At 40.9% G+C, this 16,749-nt stretch overlaps 1 protein-coding gene across 1 annotated transcript in view; it reads left to right on the top strand.

Moving 5' to 3' along the window:
* Nucleotides 1-15,152, top strand: part of LYVE1 (lymphatic vessel endothelial hyaluronan receptor 1) — a 31,380-nt gene extending 16,228 nt beyond the window's left edge. The window contains exons 3-6 of the mRNA XM_061610406.1: nucleotides 1,536-1,675; nucleotides 2,679-2,951; nucleotides 12,536-12,614; nucleotides 14,409-15,152. Of these exons, the coding sequence (XP_061466390.1) occupies nucleotides 1,536-1,675; nucleotides 2,679-2,951; nucleotides 12,536-12,614; nucleotides 14,409-14,595 (679 nt within the window). The 3' untranslated portion in view covers nucleotides 14,596-15,152. The remainder of the gene's footprint in view (nucleotides 1-1,535; nucleotides 1,676-2,678; nucleotides 2,952-12,535; nucleotides 12,615-14,408) is intronic.
* The last annotated feature ends 1,597 nt before the right edge of the window (nucleotides 15,153-16,749 follow it).

Below are 16,749 nucleotides of genomic sequence, written 5' to 3'. Positions count from 1 at the left end.
CACCCAGAGGCTGCATGTAGATGTTAAAAAGGATGGGGGACAAAACCGACCCCTGAGGGACTCCACAATGGAGAGTCCAAGGAGTCGAGCAATGTTCCCCAATGGTTCCCCAATGGTATCCTTCTGGGAAGACTGGCTGAGTTGGGAGTGGGAGGGACTGCATGGCGGTGGCTCTGCTCCTACTTGGCAGGTCGCCTCCAGAAGGTGGTGCTTGGGGAACATTGCTCGGCACTCTGGACTCTCCAGTATGGGGTTCCTCACCGGTCAGTTCTGTTCCCCATGCTGTTCAACATCTACATGAAACCGTTGGGTGTGGTCATCTGGAGTTTTGGAGTGCGTTGCCATCAGTATGCCGATGACATGCAGCTCTATTTCTCCTTTTCTTCTTCTTCGGGTGAGGCTGTGAATGTGCAGAACCGGTGCCTGGCTGCGACAATGGACTGGATGAGGGCTAATAAACTGAGGCTCAATCCAGACAAGACTGAGATGCTGCTAGTGGGTGGTTCTTCTGACCGGATGGTGGATGTACCACCTGTTCTGGATGAGGTTGCACTCCCCCTGAAGGAGCAGGTTCGTAGCTTGGGGGTTCTCCTAGAACCATCTCTGTCACTTGAGGCTCAGGTAGCCTCGGTGACACGGAGTGCCTTCTACAAACTTTGGTTGGTGGCCCAGCTATGCCCGTATCTGGACAGGGATAACCTCGCTTCAGTTGTCTATGCTCTGGTAACCTCCAAGTTAGATTACTGCTATGCGCTCTACGTACGGCTGCCTTTGAAGATGGTTTGGAAGCTGCAGCTTGTGCAAAATGCAGCGGCCAGATTGGTAACAGGGACCAGATGGTTTAAACATATAAAACCGATTCTCGCCCACTTGCATTGGCTGCCTGTATGTTTCCGAGCTCGATTCAAGGTGCTGGTTTTAACCTATAAAGCCTTACACGGCTTGGGACCACAATACCTGATGGAACACGTCTTCCAACATGAACCCACTTGTACACTACACTCAACATCCAAGGCCCTCTTCCGGGTGCCTACTCTGAGGGAAGCTGGGAGTCTGGCAACAAGGGAGAGGGCCTTCTCATTGGTGGCCCCCAAATTATGGAACGATCTCCCTGACGAGGTGCACCTGGTGCCAACACTGTTATCTGTTTGACACCAGGTCAAGACTTTCCTCTTCTCCCAGGCATTTTAGCATGTGTTTTTAAATTGCTTTTTTAAAATGTGTTTTTTAAATTTGTATATTTGTTTTTAATGTTTTTAATTGTTGTAAACCGCCCAGAAAGCTTCGGCTATGTGGTGATATATAAAAACAACAACAACAACAACAACTCCATGATGCAGAGTAGGTTGTCTAATGAGTTTTAGGACTAAACAGAAAGTTGGGTCTCTCCCAGCTAAATACTCTGTCCATTGGCCCACAGTGACCAAAATACAAGTTCTGGAGTTTACCTTAGATATGCTACTTTTATCAACCACTAGTAAAAACATTACATTCCTTGATATGAGCACACATGTAACAGATGCTTTTCATTGCAGTTTTGGCTGGGTACAAGAAGGATATGTTGTCATTTCTCGGATAACTCCAAATCAAAAATGCGGTCAGAATAAAATTGGCGTAGCCATCTGGAGAACCCCACATGATTATAAAGGTCGTGTTTTCTGTTACAATACTTCAGGTGAGTGAGATAAGATTATAGATCATGTAATCATATTTTGTATCAAATCTCTTTCTTAAGTGAAGCACTGCTCATACCATCACTGTAAGACTGGTGAAGGAAAGTATATCTGTTATTCAGCATCCTATTCAGTCAATGTAAATGCATCATCAAGCTTCCCACCAGGGATTCCTATTAAGAACTGTAAAGAGGTCACTATTATGATTGGCACCATAATAGCTTTCAAGCTGGATAAATCATATAAACTTGATCTTAAAAATAAGGGATTAGTCACTCCTCAGGATCACATTTGCAGCCCAGTTCTTCTGCTGTACTTATAGCACACACAATATATGCTTTTAAAATGTAGGTTTCCAATGAGCATAGCACCACCACAACCACTGCACATTTAAATGTAATGAGTGATTTCACTGTTTTTCCTGGCCAAATTAGATGAACTAGATGGGGTTAATTGTAGGAAAGCAATGAATATGCTTGTTCCTTCATTTAAATAACAGCTGCTACCTCCTCCCAAACTTTTTTCCTGGTATTTTTGTAGGGACCATGGTGTAAAGGATGGGTGAAGTTAACTCCTTCCTCTTCTATTATGCTTCCAATAAAAAATTAAAATCAGCCCAATCCTTCCCCCCTGACGCTGACCCCAACCCCACCACCACAGTTAGCCTTCATAATCAGGTTGTATATTTAAAACAGGAGATAGAGTGCCCAGCAAAGCATTTATTTTGAATGGACACTCAACACACCATCACTACGTAGCATGTTCAGTACTACTCACTGAAATGTTTTTTAAAGTGTTGCCCCCTTCATTGAAGCAGTGATGCTGATTATGATTATGTGTACCTTAAACAAAAATAACAATGAAAGAGAGAAATTACCTGATTTATTATGGTACATCATAGCAAGTAGCAGAATGTCCGCTGCAATTCAGTAGGGAAGGTACTTTCAGCTGTATGTCAAATACTGTCGATACATCTTATTGCACTGCTTTCTCCCACCTTTTCAGACACATGGATTAATTCCTGTGAACCAGAAGAAACTACAACTGCACTACTGGACTTCACTACTGAGACAAACTCTACTTCAACAGTTTTGTCTCAGGACACTTCAGCGGTAGTTCCAACATCTGAGTCACAGCAAACTAAGAAGGTTTCTAAACTATATCGTGTTATATGCATAACAGAGACCTTTTCACCGCCAGCACCAACTACTGTGGACGAGGTCCTACATCTCACTGCAAAAAGAACTGCCTTTAGAAATGATGGGGTCCTATTTGGAGGTAAAAGCCACATCCTATGATTTAGCTTAGAGGATTTAGATGTATGGTTGTTTGGGTACGTTTCCCATGGGTTCTGATCCTTTGCTAGTAGATGTAATGTTCTCTTTTAATAAAGCGTAGTTCCAAGGAATTATTATTATTATTGTTGTTGTTGTTGTTGTTATCATTATTGTCCACCACAACAAGGTTCCAGGTATGGGAAGTCTCTTAAAGTATAGTCACATTTATCTTTATGCTAGATGTGTGAATCTGAGGTTTTAAAAATCCATTTTCTGAGTGAGAGTAAGGGAAAGGTGTTCTTTTGAAGCAAGAATCAGTAAAGAATACACAATAAACTAGATCTGTGCAGATCAGATTCATTCTTTATTCCTGACATGTTTTGAGACTCTTTTCAAGATGTAGTCTTAAAACAATTGAGAATTGGCGTAGTGTGGTGGTAAAGAGATTGAGGAAGTCCCTTCTTTGAATCTTGCCTTCACCATGAACTTAATAGTAGGTGGCCTTTGGCAAGCTATTCTCTTTCACCCTCAACTCCTTCTCCTCGCTAGACTGTGACGTCTTTAGGGAAGCTTACCTGCCCCTCCTCCTTTTGCCCTTTTCCACTCCTTTATTCTCCGGCTGTACAGGAGAGAGGAGACATTCCTTTGACTCTACTCTCTGCAAGCATGGGGCTAACTCCCGCACCTGGGCATTACGCCTCCAACTTAGCTAGTTAGTTAGAACAAAGTATGCCTTTTCTATCTACTATGTATTTCTATAAATAAAGTAGCTTTTCCTATTTTACTAAGTCTCAAGTCTCAGTGATGCTGATGCAGGGTAAAAGCCTGCTTTCTTAGGCAAACGCACGTACACGCTGGCACACTCGCATTTCAACATCTGCTGTTACTGTTGCTGTGGGGTTGCTTTAAACTAAATTAAGCACACAAATACACACAGCGCAACACTATCAACTAATATATATATATAACAGATTAACTATGTTGGAAAATTCCCTACCTTGTGTAGAAAAGGCTTTCTATTCACAGAAGATCCAAGCTAATGTGATTGGAAAGATGTACCATCAGAAAAAAATAAAAAGGTAACGTGTAGCTTCTTCAAGTCTCACCTTGGAAAAGCTAGGACTGGCGAGGGCAGTTATGAGAGAACTAGAAAAGGTCCTCAAATGCAAAGATGTATCACTGAACACCAAAGTCAGGATCATTCAGACCATGGTATTCCCGATCTCTATGTATGGATGTGAAAGCTGGACAGTGAAAAAGGCGGATAAGAGAAAAATCAACTCATTTGAAATGTGGTGTTGGAGGAGAGCTTTGCGCATACCATGGACTGCAAAAAAGATAAATAATTGGGTGTTAGAACAAATTAAACCAGAACTGTCACTAGAAGCTAAAATGATGAAAATGAGGTTATCATACTTTGGACACATCATAAGAAGACATGATTCACTAGAAAAGACAATAATGCTGGGGAAAACAGCAGGGAGTAGAAAAAGAGGAAGACCAAACAAGAGATGAATTGATTCCATAAAGGAAGCCACGGACCTGAACTTACAAGATCTGAGCAGGGTGGATCATGACAGATGCTCTTGGAGGTCACTGATTGATAGGGTCGCCATAAGTCATAATCGACTTGAAGACACATAACAACAACAACAACAGGGTTGCCAGGTCAGAAGCAGCCCAAACCCTGAGTTTTCAGGGGCAGGCACTAGTGATGTCATGGGGCGGGTCTTAGTGATGTCACAGGAATGGGCCCTAGTGATGTCATTAAGCATGATACCGCATCAACCACAGTTCTTTGGAGCATACAGTTAAAACAAAAATTTCTCTGATTAGAAATATTTCTCTGATTAGAAATTAAGATAAATCTACTTGCTTCTCGCAAGAAGGATTTAAATGCCCTCAGGCCAGGCCAGTAACCAGAAGGCCATTGTAGGAAGAAAGGAACCTAGGGTTGTGGAAATGTTAGATAGGAGCACTCAGGAGTAAAGATGGATGCCCTTGAAGGCTGCAATTCTAAACATACTTACTAAGCCTCATAGACCTCAATAGGACTTACTTCTGAGTAGACATGGTTTCAATTGTGCTGTTGGTGAAGCTTGACTAGGGATCCTCTGCAAAAATATCCATATCTAAGCAGGGTTGGCAACCCTGTGGCTGGAATGCCCTACCCCTACCTTCTAGCATTGGTTTTCCAGGATTCCAGGCAATAGTCTTTTCCAGAAAATGAAGTTTGGACATTTGCATGCAAAGCATATGCCCTACACCTGAGCTACAACCCTTCCTCTGTTTAAAAAAGTATCTTTTAAAATTGTTCTTTTCAATTCACTAATGAATGCGCATCATACCTAGGGCAGATCCACACCATTCATTTAAACCACATTCAACACATATTTGAAGCACACGAATCTCACTACAGATTCATGGGAACTGTAGTTTGTTAAGGGTAGTGGGAACAATAAACTATGAGGGGGAAACATACTTCCCAGGATTCTTTAGTGGAAGTCATGCACTTTAAATGCAAGTTGGATGTGCTATAAATGTATTGTCTGGATCTACTTAATAATCGTTGCCTGAATGCCAATCATATTAATTAATTTTTTTAATGGATATGAGCTGTAACATTTACTGGGTGACCATGGGCTACTCACCATCTCAGCCTAATCTGCCCCTCAAGATGAAAACAGCAGAAGGGAACCATGAACATCCCAAGGAAGGGCACACATAAAATTTAGAGGAAGTAATAATTTACAACCATAGTGTGAAACCAAATACTTATCAGGATATTATTAATTATTATTATTATTATTATTATTATTATTATTATATCCCGCCCTTCCTCCCAGCAGGAGCCCAGGGCGGCAAACCAAAACACTAAAAACATTAAAACATTCTAAAAACAAACTTTAAAACACATTAAAACATTTTCAAAAACATTACTTTAAAAAAGCTATCAAAACATCTAAGATTAAAAACATTTTTAAAAAGAAGGTTTAAGAACACATTAAAAAGCAATTCCAACACAGATGCAGACTGGTATAGGTCTCAACTTAAAAAGCTTGTTGAAAGACAAAGGTCTTCAACAGACACCCAAAAGAGATGGCACCTGTCTAATATTTAAGGGGAGAGAATTCCACAGGGTAGGTGCCACCACACTAATTTTGCACCAGCTGCAACTTCCAGACCAACCTCAAGCGCAGCCCCACATAGAGCTCATTAGAGTAATCCAGCCTAGAGGTTACCAGTGTGTGGACAACAGTGGTCAGGCTATCCCAGTCCAGAAACGACCACAGCTGTCTTACCAGCCAAAGCTGGTAAAAGGCACTCCTAAGCCATGGAGGTCACCTGGGCCTCTAGTGACAAAGATGGATCCAGGAGCACCTCCAGACTACAAACCTGCTCTTTCAGAGGGACTATGACCACATCCAAATCAGGCAACTGACCAAATATCTGAACTCGGGAACCACCAACCCACAGTGCCTCCGTCTTGCTAGGATTCAGACTCAATTTATTGGCCCTCATCCAGCCCACCACCGAGTCCAGGTAGTGGTCCAGGGCTTGCACGGCCTCTCCCGATTCAGATGTTACAGAGAAATAGAGTTGGGTATTGTCAGCATATTGCTGACACCTCACCCCAAATCTCTGATCACCGCTCCCAGGGGCTTCATATAGATGTTAAATAGCATGGGGGACAAGATGGTACCCTGCAGCACTCCACAGCACAACTGCCATGGGGCCAAAAGACAATCACCCAATGCTATTCTCTGAGAACGACCTTGGAGATAGGATCAGAACCACTGTAAAACAGTGCCTCCAATACCCATCTCACCAAGTCAGCCCAGAAGGATACCATGGTCAATGGTATCAAAAGCCACTGAGAGAATAACGAGTAAGAATAACACGGTTGCACTCCCCCTGTCCTTCTCCCGATAAAGGTCATCCACCAGGGCGACCAAGGTCGATTAGGTCCCATAACCAGGCCTGAACTCAGACTGGAATGGGTCAAGATAATCTCTTTCATCCAAGAGTACTTGCAATTGCTGTGCCACAACCCTCTCAATCACCTTCCCTAAAAAATGGGTATTTGTGACCGGTTGGTAGTCGTCACAAACCAATGGGTCCGGAGTGCGCTTTTTCAGGAGAGGTCGGATCACCACCTCTTTCAAGGCAGCTGGAACCACTCCCTCCCACAATTGACCACACCCTGGATCCACTCAGTCAAATATTCCTAGTATGAGGAATATTTATATAAGCATGACTGTTAAAGATGTTTATTTTTGTCTATGTATATTTACATCTCCAATGTGTGTGTGTATTTGGAGTCTTCCCAACAACCCTGTGAGATAGGATTGCCGATTGGAAACCAAGGCAGCTCACAAGAAATAAATCCCTTTAAAATCCAATAACTATAAAAAGTATAAACAGTTGCAAAACAGCTTAAAGTGGCACAATTCTGAATTTTGGGTTGGGTGAGTGAAGTTCCTTATCACTTGAGGTTGCAGTTCTGTTCTTCCCTGTTTGAGCAAGCCCCATTGAATACATTGGGACTTGCTTCTGAGTAAACAAACATAGGATTGCACTATAAATACCTTTACAGGTTGTGTAAATAATAAACATCTTTAACAGTCATGCTTACATAAATATTTCTTCATACTATGTTCCGATAAGGATCTGATTTCACACTATGGTTGTACATCATTATTTCCTCTACACTTTAAGTGTGCCCTTCTTCCTTGAGATGTTCATGGTTCCCCTCTGTTGTTTTCATCCTGAAGGGCAGATTAGGCTGAGACATGGTGAGTAGCCCATGGTTATCCAGTAAACTTTATAGCTCATTTCCATTAAAAAAAAATAGTTAAAATGATTTACATGCAGGCAAAATGTATTAAGTAGATCCACACAATACATTTAAAGCATATCCAACTTGCATTTAAAGCACATTACTTCCCCCAAAGAATCCTGGGAAGTGTGTTTTCCCCCTCATAGTTATACATCCCACCACCCGTAACAAATTACAGTTCCCATGATTCTGTGATGTGATTCATGTGTTTCATATATGTGTTGAATGCAGTTTAAATGAATGGTGTGGATCTGCCCTAGGTATGATGTGCGTTCATTAGTGAATTGAAATGAACAATTTTAAAAGATACTTTTTTAAACAGGGGAAGGGCTGTAGCTCAGGTGTAGGGCATATGCTTTGCATGCAAAGGTCCAAAATTCAATTTCAGAAAAAGACTATTGCCTGGAAACCTGGAGAGCAAATGCTAGTCCATGTCATCAGTACTACTGAGCTAGATAGCACCAAATAGCCTGAGTCAGTATATGGCTTGTTCCTTTGTTCCTAAAAATGGAAAGAGACCTAAGGGCCAAAGTGACTCCGAAATTGATTTATGTATTTTATTTACAACATTTATATACCGCTTTATTGTAAAAAATCTCAAAGCGGTTTACAGAAGAAATTAAAACAATAAAATTATTGGCAAAAACAGTTAAAGACAGGTATTTAAAAACATTCAAAATAATAAAACCAACAATGAGTTAAAAACAGATTAAAAACACAATAGTTTCTACATGTTTGGGTAGGCTTGCCTAAACAAAAATGTTTTTGGCAGGTGCCGAAGAGAGTACAATGAAGGTGTCTGCCTAATGTCAATAGGCAGGGAGTTCCAAAGCGTAGGTGCTGCCACACTAAAGGACTGATTTCTTACAAGAGCAGAACAAGTACTATGTGTCACCCATAACATGGAAATTATACCTTCAACTTGGCCTGGTAGCAAATCAGGAACCAGTGCAGATTTCAGAGCAGAGGTATTATGTACTGATAGGGTCTCACTCATGTCAGCAATTGTGCCACAGCATTCTGCACTAACTGCAGCCCCGGGTCAGGTTGTGCTCCATGGGGATTTCTGTGATCTTGTCTGACTGGCTGCCAGGATTGTTTTAGTTTTGATTTTTGGTTAGGAATCTTAACTGTTAGTGGGATGCTGTGTTTTCTGCCTTACTCATAGAAATCTTGTAGTGGTTGGTATGGTATTGCATTTAGGAAATCATCACTGTCTTATTTTTCTTTTTCTAATTGCATTTCATTCACTTTTAGCCTCACTCCCTTATATCCATAGAAGCAACAACAGTGGTTCCATGCGCTCAGCTCAGCCCCCTTAAACCCACTGATGATGCACCTTGTTGGTTGCATGACAGTGTTTCTTTGTCCAGTAGTGGTAAAAGCGAATTCACATACTGGGAAGTGTGGCTGCAAGTGTTGTTCCCAAGCTGCTGCCTATGAAGGTAGACCAAACCATGTGTGTTTTCTCTCTATCAATTATTATTCACTGGAATTGGGTTGGCTGTGAACCCAGTTCCAAAGGGTAGACAGAAAAGGACAGAGAATCTTCTTACTCTTATTTATTTCTCAGACCTCCTTCTGAAGTGAAGGGTCATCTGTAAAGAAATTTGGAGCAGCCATGTTACAAGGTAGGGGCAGGGCATTTCAGGCAGGGAGTTGCTAACCCTGCTTGGATATGGATATCTTTGCAGAGGATCCCTAGTCAAGCTTTACCAACAGCACAATCAAAACCATATCTGCTCAGAAGTAAGTCCTATTGAGTTTTATGGGGCTTAGTATGTTTAGAATTGCAGCCTTCAAGGGCATCCATCTTTACTCCTGAGTGCTCCTACCTAACATCTCCACAACCCTAGGTTCCTTTCTTCCTACAATGGCCTTCTGGTGACCGGCCTGGCCCGAGAGCATTTAAACCCTTCTTGCAAGAAGCAAGTAGGCTAGATTAAATGTTCCCTACCCAGGCTCCATCTTTTAGCTAAGCTTTCTATTTTAATTTCCAATCAGATAAATGTTTTTGTTTGAGTGGTATGCTCCAAGCAACTGTGGTTGATGTTTAAGGTATCATGCTTAATGACATCACTTGACCCCACCCCCTGTGACATCACGAGGGCCTGCCTCTGACTCAGAGCCTGGAAAAGTTACTTTTTTGAACTACAACTCCCATCAGCCCAATCCAGTGGCCATGCTGGCTGGGGCTGATGGGAGCTGTAGTTCAAAAAAGTAACTTTTCCAAGCTCTGCTCTGACTCTGGGATACGTCTGACCAGGCAACTCTAGCTGGGGCTAATACAACTAATTGCTGAGGACAGAGCCAAAAGTGGATGAGTACCCCCCTTTGCCCCTCTTTCTTTCTGCTATCCTTTTACCCATTTTCCTTTCCTTGCCATATTTGCATAAAATAAGGCTGAGGGATGCAGGTTGCCCAGCCCCATTGTGGTGGATTTCTGCTACTTTCTTGCTTGTGGGAGAAATGTTAAGGCAAGATGGTTAATAATTGTTCATCGTGGCGGGTGACAGCATGACAAAGTAGTTATGGACTAAAATAGAAAACAAATTCCTACCTGAAAGGAAAGTTGGTTCAGTCCAGGGATACTGAGCTACGTAAATGGCTTCAAAGTCTTTGTATGGAAAATTCCTGCCACGGTGGCCAGATAGAAAAGAGGACAGGACTCCTGCACTTTTGATAGTTGATAAGAGGGAATTTCAGCAGATGTCACTGTTGTGCAAGCTACATCTGTAGAAAATCCTTGCTTCTACATGTGCCTTGTCCTCTTTTGCATCTAGGCACCCTCATTCCTGCTGAAAGAAGTTATCATCATTGAATGGGACTTATTCCCAAGTAAATGTAGGTAGCATTACAGTCTTACATTAGTCATAAACCTGGAGGTTTTTAATTCTGTCACTGGTTGCTTCTAGGTGGCCTGCTTACTGAGCATTCATCTTGATTTTTTTGTGGAGAGATTAGATGATATTGCATCAGGCAAGTGTTATCTCACACTGTCCAGTGCATTTTCCCATCACTTTTCTTATTGCAAAAAGTCAGATCTTGGGGGGGAATGTCCAGATTAAATCAAATGCCAGGACATAGTGACTAATTAATTTTATGCATGGGAGGGACAAGTTGATCAGCAGGAAAAGTATGCATTTATTACTAAAATTCCTGCTGTTCTATGAAGTTCCAGCTGGATGTTCTTGGTCACAAAAGTATCTTGTGCATTAAAAAAAAAGGTTGCTTGCTTAAGATATTTTATGTCACTTTCTCAGTTAGTCTGAAGTGGATTACAAATAAAATATGATGTTCAAAACATGTATCTTATAAATATAAATAAAACTAAGAGATTTATCAATAGGATCAAAATTCAGCCACAGCTTGACCACACACAAAAACCAAATGCAAGCAAAAAAAGATGTTACAACACTTTTAAAAATTGGGAGAGAAAAGCACCTCACGAAAAGAACATTCCACAATTTAGGGGTCATAGCAGTAAATGTCCTGTTCTTTGCCACAGATAATCTAAGCTCTTGCAGAGAGGGCAATCACAGCAGAGTCCAATCCACTGATTAGAACTGGGTCTGTGATACAGCCCAAGTTAGTCCCTCAAATATTTGTATCCCATGCTATAAAGGACTTTATAGGTTAAAAATAATAATTGGTTAATTGCTGGCTTTGGATGGGGTCATACTCCCTCTGAAAAAGCAGGTTCATAGTCTGGGGGTGCTCCTGGATGCATCTTTGTCACTAGAAGCCCAGGTGTCCTCAGTGGCTAGGTGTGCCTTTTACCAACTTCAGCTCGTAAGACAGCTGCAGCTGTTTCTGGACTGGAATAGCTTGACCCCTGCTGTCCATGCACTGGTAATTTCCAAACTGGATTCCTGATTACTGGAGCTCTATGTGGGGTTGCCCTTGAAGTTGGTCTGGAAGCTGCAGCTGGTGCAAAATGCAGTGGTGTGACAGCTCACTGGGGCAAGGTATCGCCAACCTATTACCCTGCTGCTGAAAGAATTGCACTGCCTGTCCATTAGCTACCAGGCCAGTTTCAAGGTTCTAGTTTTGGTCTACAAAGCCATATGCGGCTGGGACTGGAAACCTGAAAGATAGTCTTACCACTTATATACCCAGTTGATCACTGTGCTCTGCAAGTGAGGGCCTGTATATCAGGAGATACATTCCACACAAAATAGGAAGCAGACCTTTAGTGTAGTGGCACCTACCCTTTGGAATTCCCTCCCCTTAAATATTAGACAGGTGCCATCTCTGTTATTTTTTTGGTGCCTACTGAGTATCTTCCTCTTTCAACAAGCCAAAAGGCTTTAAAAGATTTTTAAAACAACTTTAAAAACATCTTAAACAGAATTCCAACACAGACTGAGATAAAGATAAAAGAGACCTTATCCTAGTCTGTATTGGAATTTCTTTTAAAGATGTTTTTAACTTTTTTTTTTAAAAAAAGACGTTTTTAAGATATTTTGCTTTAATATATTTTTTAAGATATTTTGTTTCAATATGTTTTAAAGACTTTTGTTTTTAAGATGTTTTAGAGGGCTTTTAGTGTTTTTGTTTGCCACCCTAGGCTCTTTTTGGGAGGAAGGGCGGAATATAAATTTGAGAAATGAATAAATAACTAACACCGTCTTGAATCAGTGATAGTGCTGAGCTGCTGGCCAGCTTTTAGAAACCACCAGACATGATGGACGATCTTTTAAGCTCTGTGATTCTTAAAGTTATCTCTTTATTTTTCTTTCTAGGTGTTCCCACTGCCCTCCTTGTGCTTGCCCTCATCTTTTTTGCAGCTACAGTTGTTTTAGCTGTCTGCTATGTCAAAAAGTAAGGATTTGGGTTTTTTTGCTTTCACACATTTGTGCTAACACTATTATAGTTTGTTAAAATAAATGTCGGTATGCATCTTTATATGATATACACCTGCTCCAGACTGCGCCTTGATATGTGCACATTCAACATGTTGGCCAAGGAAGTGAGCACTTGGACTTGGGCACTCCTCCCACTGCATGTGGAGTGGTTTGTGCACTGTAAGCAGAATGCTTTGTGTAAGCCAGTGTCTAGCCCTGTACCTTTATTGGCATGTATATTCTTTTATGCAGTAGAAACATAACACAGGTAACGCATATTCACACATGAATGCACTCTCAAAGGTATTTGTCCATATAAAATGTTCTACACATGGGAGAGGAGTGCAGGTGTTCCTTCAAGCCCACATTTCCCACTGCAAGTACATCCTAGATAGTAGCGTAGAGTGTGAACCAGCCCATAAACCTAACTTTTGAACTATGAACTCCTAGATTGTGTGGACACAATAGTGACTACAGATATAATTTACATAATCCTCATGTGATGGTCTTGAATACCAGATCTGTGAGCCTCTGTGCAGTAACAGCTCATAAAAAAACCTAGCACTAGGGCCCTGATGCCAGCTCAACACCTTGGCAACAACAGCCATCAGTCCCATTGTTCAAGTGCATAAACCCATGAACCTGTACAGCTGTCCTGCAAGGTGGCATTTATGTGGCTTCAGTGAGGTCAAGACTAGCCATAGAGCATCCTAATGGTCATTTAAGTTGCCCTTGCCCTTTTAAATATATATATTTATTGAATTTTATAACATCGCACACAAACCAGAATAACAAGAATAGGACAAAATGGTAGCCAATTTCGGGGGGGGGGGAGAAAAAGAAAAAAAGGGGGCTGGGGGGGAGAAACTCCACAAACAGTTGTCCTTGCACTTTTCATGACACTGCATGACTCACTTCCTTGAGTAGTAAGATGTTCCCAGAAGTAGTGCAAGAGTCTAGTTTCTTTGCAGAAGAGAGCAGTGGAGACTTACGGTGACTTGTCACATTTGCTTGATTTACAAATTGTAACATAATGGAAGCAAATATATTCCAGGCACATTCACAAGAGGGAAGAAAAATCCACAAACGTTATGGTTCTTGTATTAAAATATCTGGTACTCATCAGTTACTCATTCACAGTGATCAGTCAAGACTCCCAACCTCAAAACATGCCAAGTATGTAATTTTTAAAAGAATGTTTTCTCAAGGAAAGTAATGCATAATTGTGCCACACTTGTCAAAGCAGTTGTTTATTGTATTTATATCCACATATAATTCCAAGAATGCCCAAATGTGGCTTTCCCCCAAAAAATAAAAGCATACTAAAGAAATCAGGAAGATACAATAACCACCGTTTGTAAAACATATATAAAAAGCTGCCATACAATGATGTAGATGGTCATACCAAATAATGCAAGTCTAAACTATCTCTAGAATATCTTCAGGTTTGGGCTCATGCAATTTTCCCTGGGCAGCCTGTTGAAGAGAACAGGAGCCACCACTGAGAAGATTGTGCCCACATACCATCTGCATATTAGGAGTTATATGCCTTGGCTGCCACAGCACAAATTGATGTCTGCAATGCAGTAGTTGAAGAGGCTTTTTAGAATCATCAGCTGTTGGAATGTTCCTTTTAGAAACATTGCAAGACATGGCTGTTCTTATAATGGCTACTGTTTGTCTGTATTTTTCTCTTTCACTAGCTTTCCAGAATTTCTATGTAGTGTAAAGGTGGCAACTTTTTAATCTATTTTTTTATGATTTTGTTCAGATACAAGAAAACATTTCCATTTTCTAACAAGAAGGAGAAAAAAGTAGAAATTGAAACCAAAAATTTCAAAGAAACAAAGACAAGCAGCAAAACTCCAGAGCAAGAACCAAAGAAAAATGGGAAAAATGCAGAAGTGTCTCAAACCAAGCCTGAACCACCTGTAAAATGTTTGGAAGCAGAAGTTTAAGAGAGCACATCCAAGTGGACATATCTTACATGAATACAATATAGGAATTAGCAATTTTTTAATATAAATGGATAGTTGTAAATAATGCCAAAGTCAATATTATTGTCTCTCTATGCAGTTTGTACTTCTTGCATATTAACTATAATATTATTACAAAATATGCCTGGTTCATTCGATAATACCAAAAATGGAAGAATTAATGTGGAGAGAAGGGGGAAAGGGTTGAATTCATATAGAAAAACATGGCACAAGTTGTATAACTATGAAATATTCTATCCAACTTTTCAGATAAAATTGTCCCAAACACTTCCCTATAGAGGAATTAACTTTAGGCAGGCAATATTCTTTTCTCTTTCCTTTTTTTTTGGGTGTATTTAAACCAAAGACAATTATAACAGAGCAATTCTATGAATATCATTCATAAGTATGTCCCATCATGTTCAATGAAGTTTACTCTGCAACAACTGTGTTTAGGATTACAGCATAAGATATCTCTGCAAACAAATATGTTGCCATTGTCACATTCATTTTCATTAATAAACAATTTTATTTATTAAGATGGCATCAAAAGGATTACATAAGTATTCTGTACAACTGCCAGGTAGATATGTTTAGATATAATATTTGAAACAACTGGATTCCAGTTGTAATGGAAGGTTTTCCCACATTGGACATCTTCATGACATTAATAGTAAGAAGAAATGCTATTTGTAATGTTGTATGGAGAGCCTCTAGAAACCTAAAAAGCATACAAAATATGGTTCTCATACCATTAGTTAATGTCAAATGGTGGTATTCAGCTAACACATCCTGTCAGCGGAAGGATTTCTGCTTGCACATTGGGACTCCCCCCTCTCTTCCCCCTGACCTCCCTAAGTCTGCTCCAGGGGATTGGAGGAACCCCAAGAACAGATTTATGGGGTGCACAGGGGGAGGAAAGGGGGAAATGTTATGTTGCATGAGCAGAAATTCTTGTGCTGACAGAGCGTTCACATAGTACAATTTTGGATATAGCCTTCAGTCCACATATCAGACCATAATAAATTATCCGAGGATGGCATTTCAGACCTGATCTATAATTATAGGACCCTAACTAAATTTACTTCAGAGTAGGTAAGTAAATCCTACAGAGTTCAATTTTACTTCTCAAGATGGGCCATGCGCACTTAATTGATTATGGATGTATGTCAAATATCTGGATATAAATAATACATAGACAAGTAATTGCCAGGTAAATGCCAACCCCCTCTTCACTCCATACATGACAGGAATCCTACTGCAGACCTATGTTTTTAAGATCCTGCCAGAAAGCTGTATATAACCCTATTACAATACCAACACATGTGGCCTGAATCAGTAGCCAACGGTCAACAAACAACATAGTTCTTAACACTGTAGCATGCACATCCATCTGAAAGACAAATTATCTGTTGAAAATAATATGTACTTCACCACTTGGAAATCATCCCTTGCAGGAAATACCTGAAAACAGTTATACAAAGAAATATTGGTTCCGTTCAACAGAAACTGACAAGTTGCCATTCTTCAAAAACATCTGTAGGATTCCCACACTTGGTCTCCAGATGTTTGTTGACCTTTATGGAAGGGGGAGGTTTGACTACGTACTTCCTGCAGGACACTCGCAATATTTCAGAATACTAAGCCAGGTTTTGTTGCAAATAGTTTCTTGAATAAACTTTAGCAGATCATATGGTACACCAGCAGCCACAATCACTTCTTCAAGTTCTTCTTTTCAAGAGGCGAAAGATGTGCTGTGAGGCTGACTGGGCACCAGTAAAACATCATAACCATGCCTACTGTGTGGTGATGAGGGTGGCAAAGGAGGCCCACTTCTCTGCCACCATCACATCCTCAAGTAGCCGTCCAGTGGAGCTTTTCTGTATTGTCAGGGGTCTGTTGACATCAACTCCAGGAAATGGAGTTTTAGACCCTTTGGAGGCCCACTGTGATGTAGACAAGGTGCTTGCAATGATGCGGCCAGCAACGTGTCCTCTTGACCCTTGCCCTTCTTGGCTTATTAAAGCTTGCCGAGGGGGGTTGACCAAGTGGATCCAGGGTGTGGTCAACACATCATTGCGGGAGGGAGAGGTTCCAGCTGCCTTGAAAGAAGCAGTGATCCAACGGCTCCTGAAA

Source organism: Rhineura floridana, chromosome 2 (assembly GCF_030035675.1).
Source record: "Rhineura floridana isolate rRhiFlo1 chromosome 2, rRhiFlo1.hap2, whole genome shotgun sequence".
Classification (NCBI taxonomy): Eukaryota; Metazoa; Chordata; class Lepidosauria; order Squamata; family Rhineuridae; genus Rhineura; species Rhineura floridana.
The sequence above is the reverse complement of the archived record's forward strand: the minus strand, read 5'-3'. Positions and strand labels throughout refer to the sequence as shown.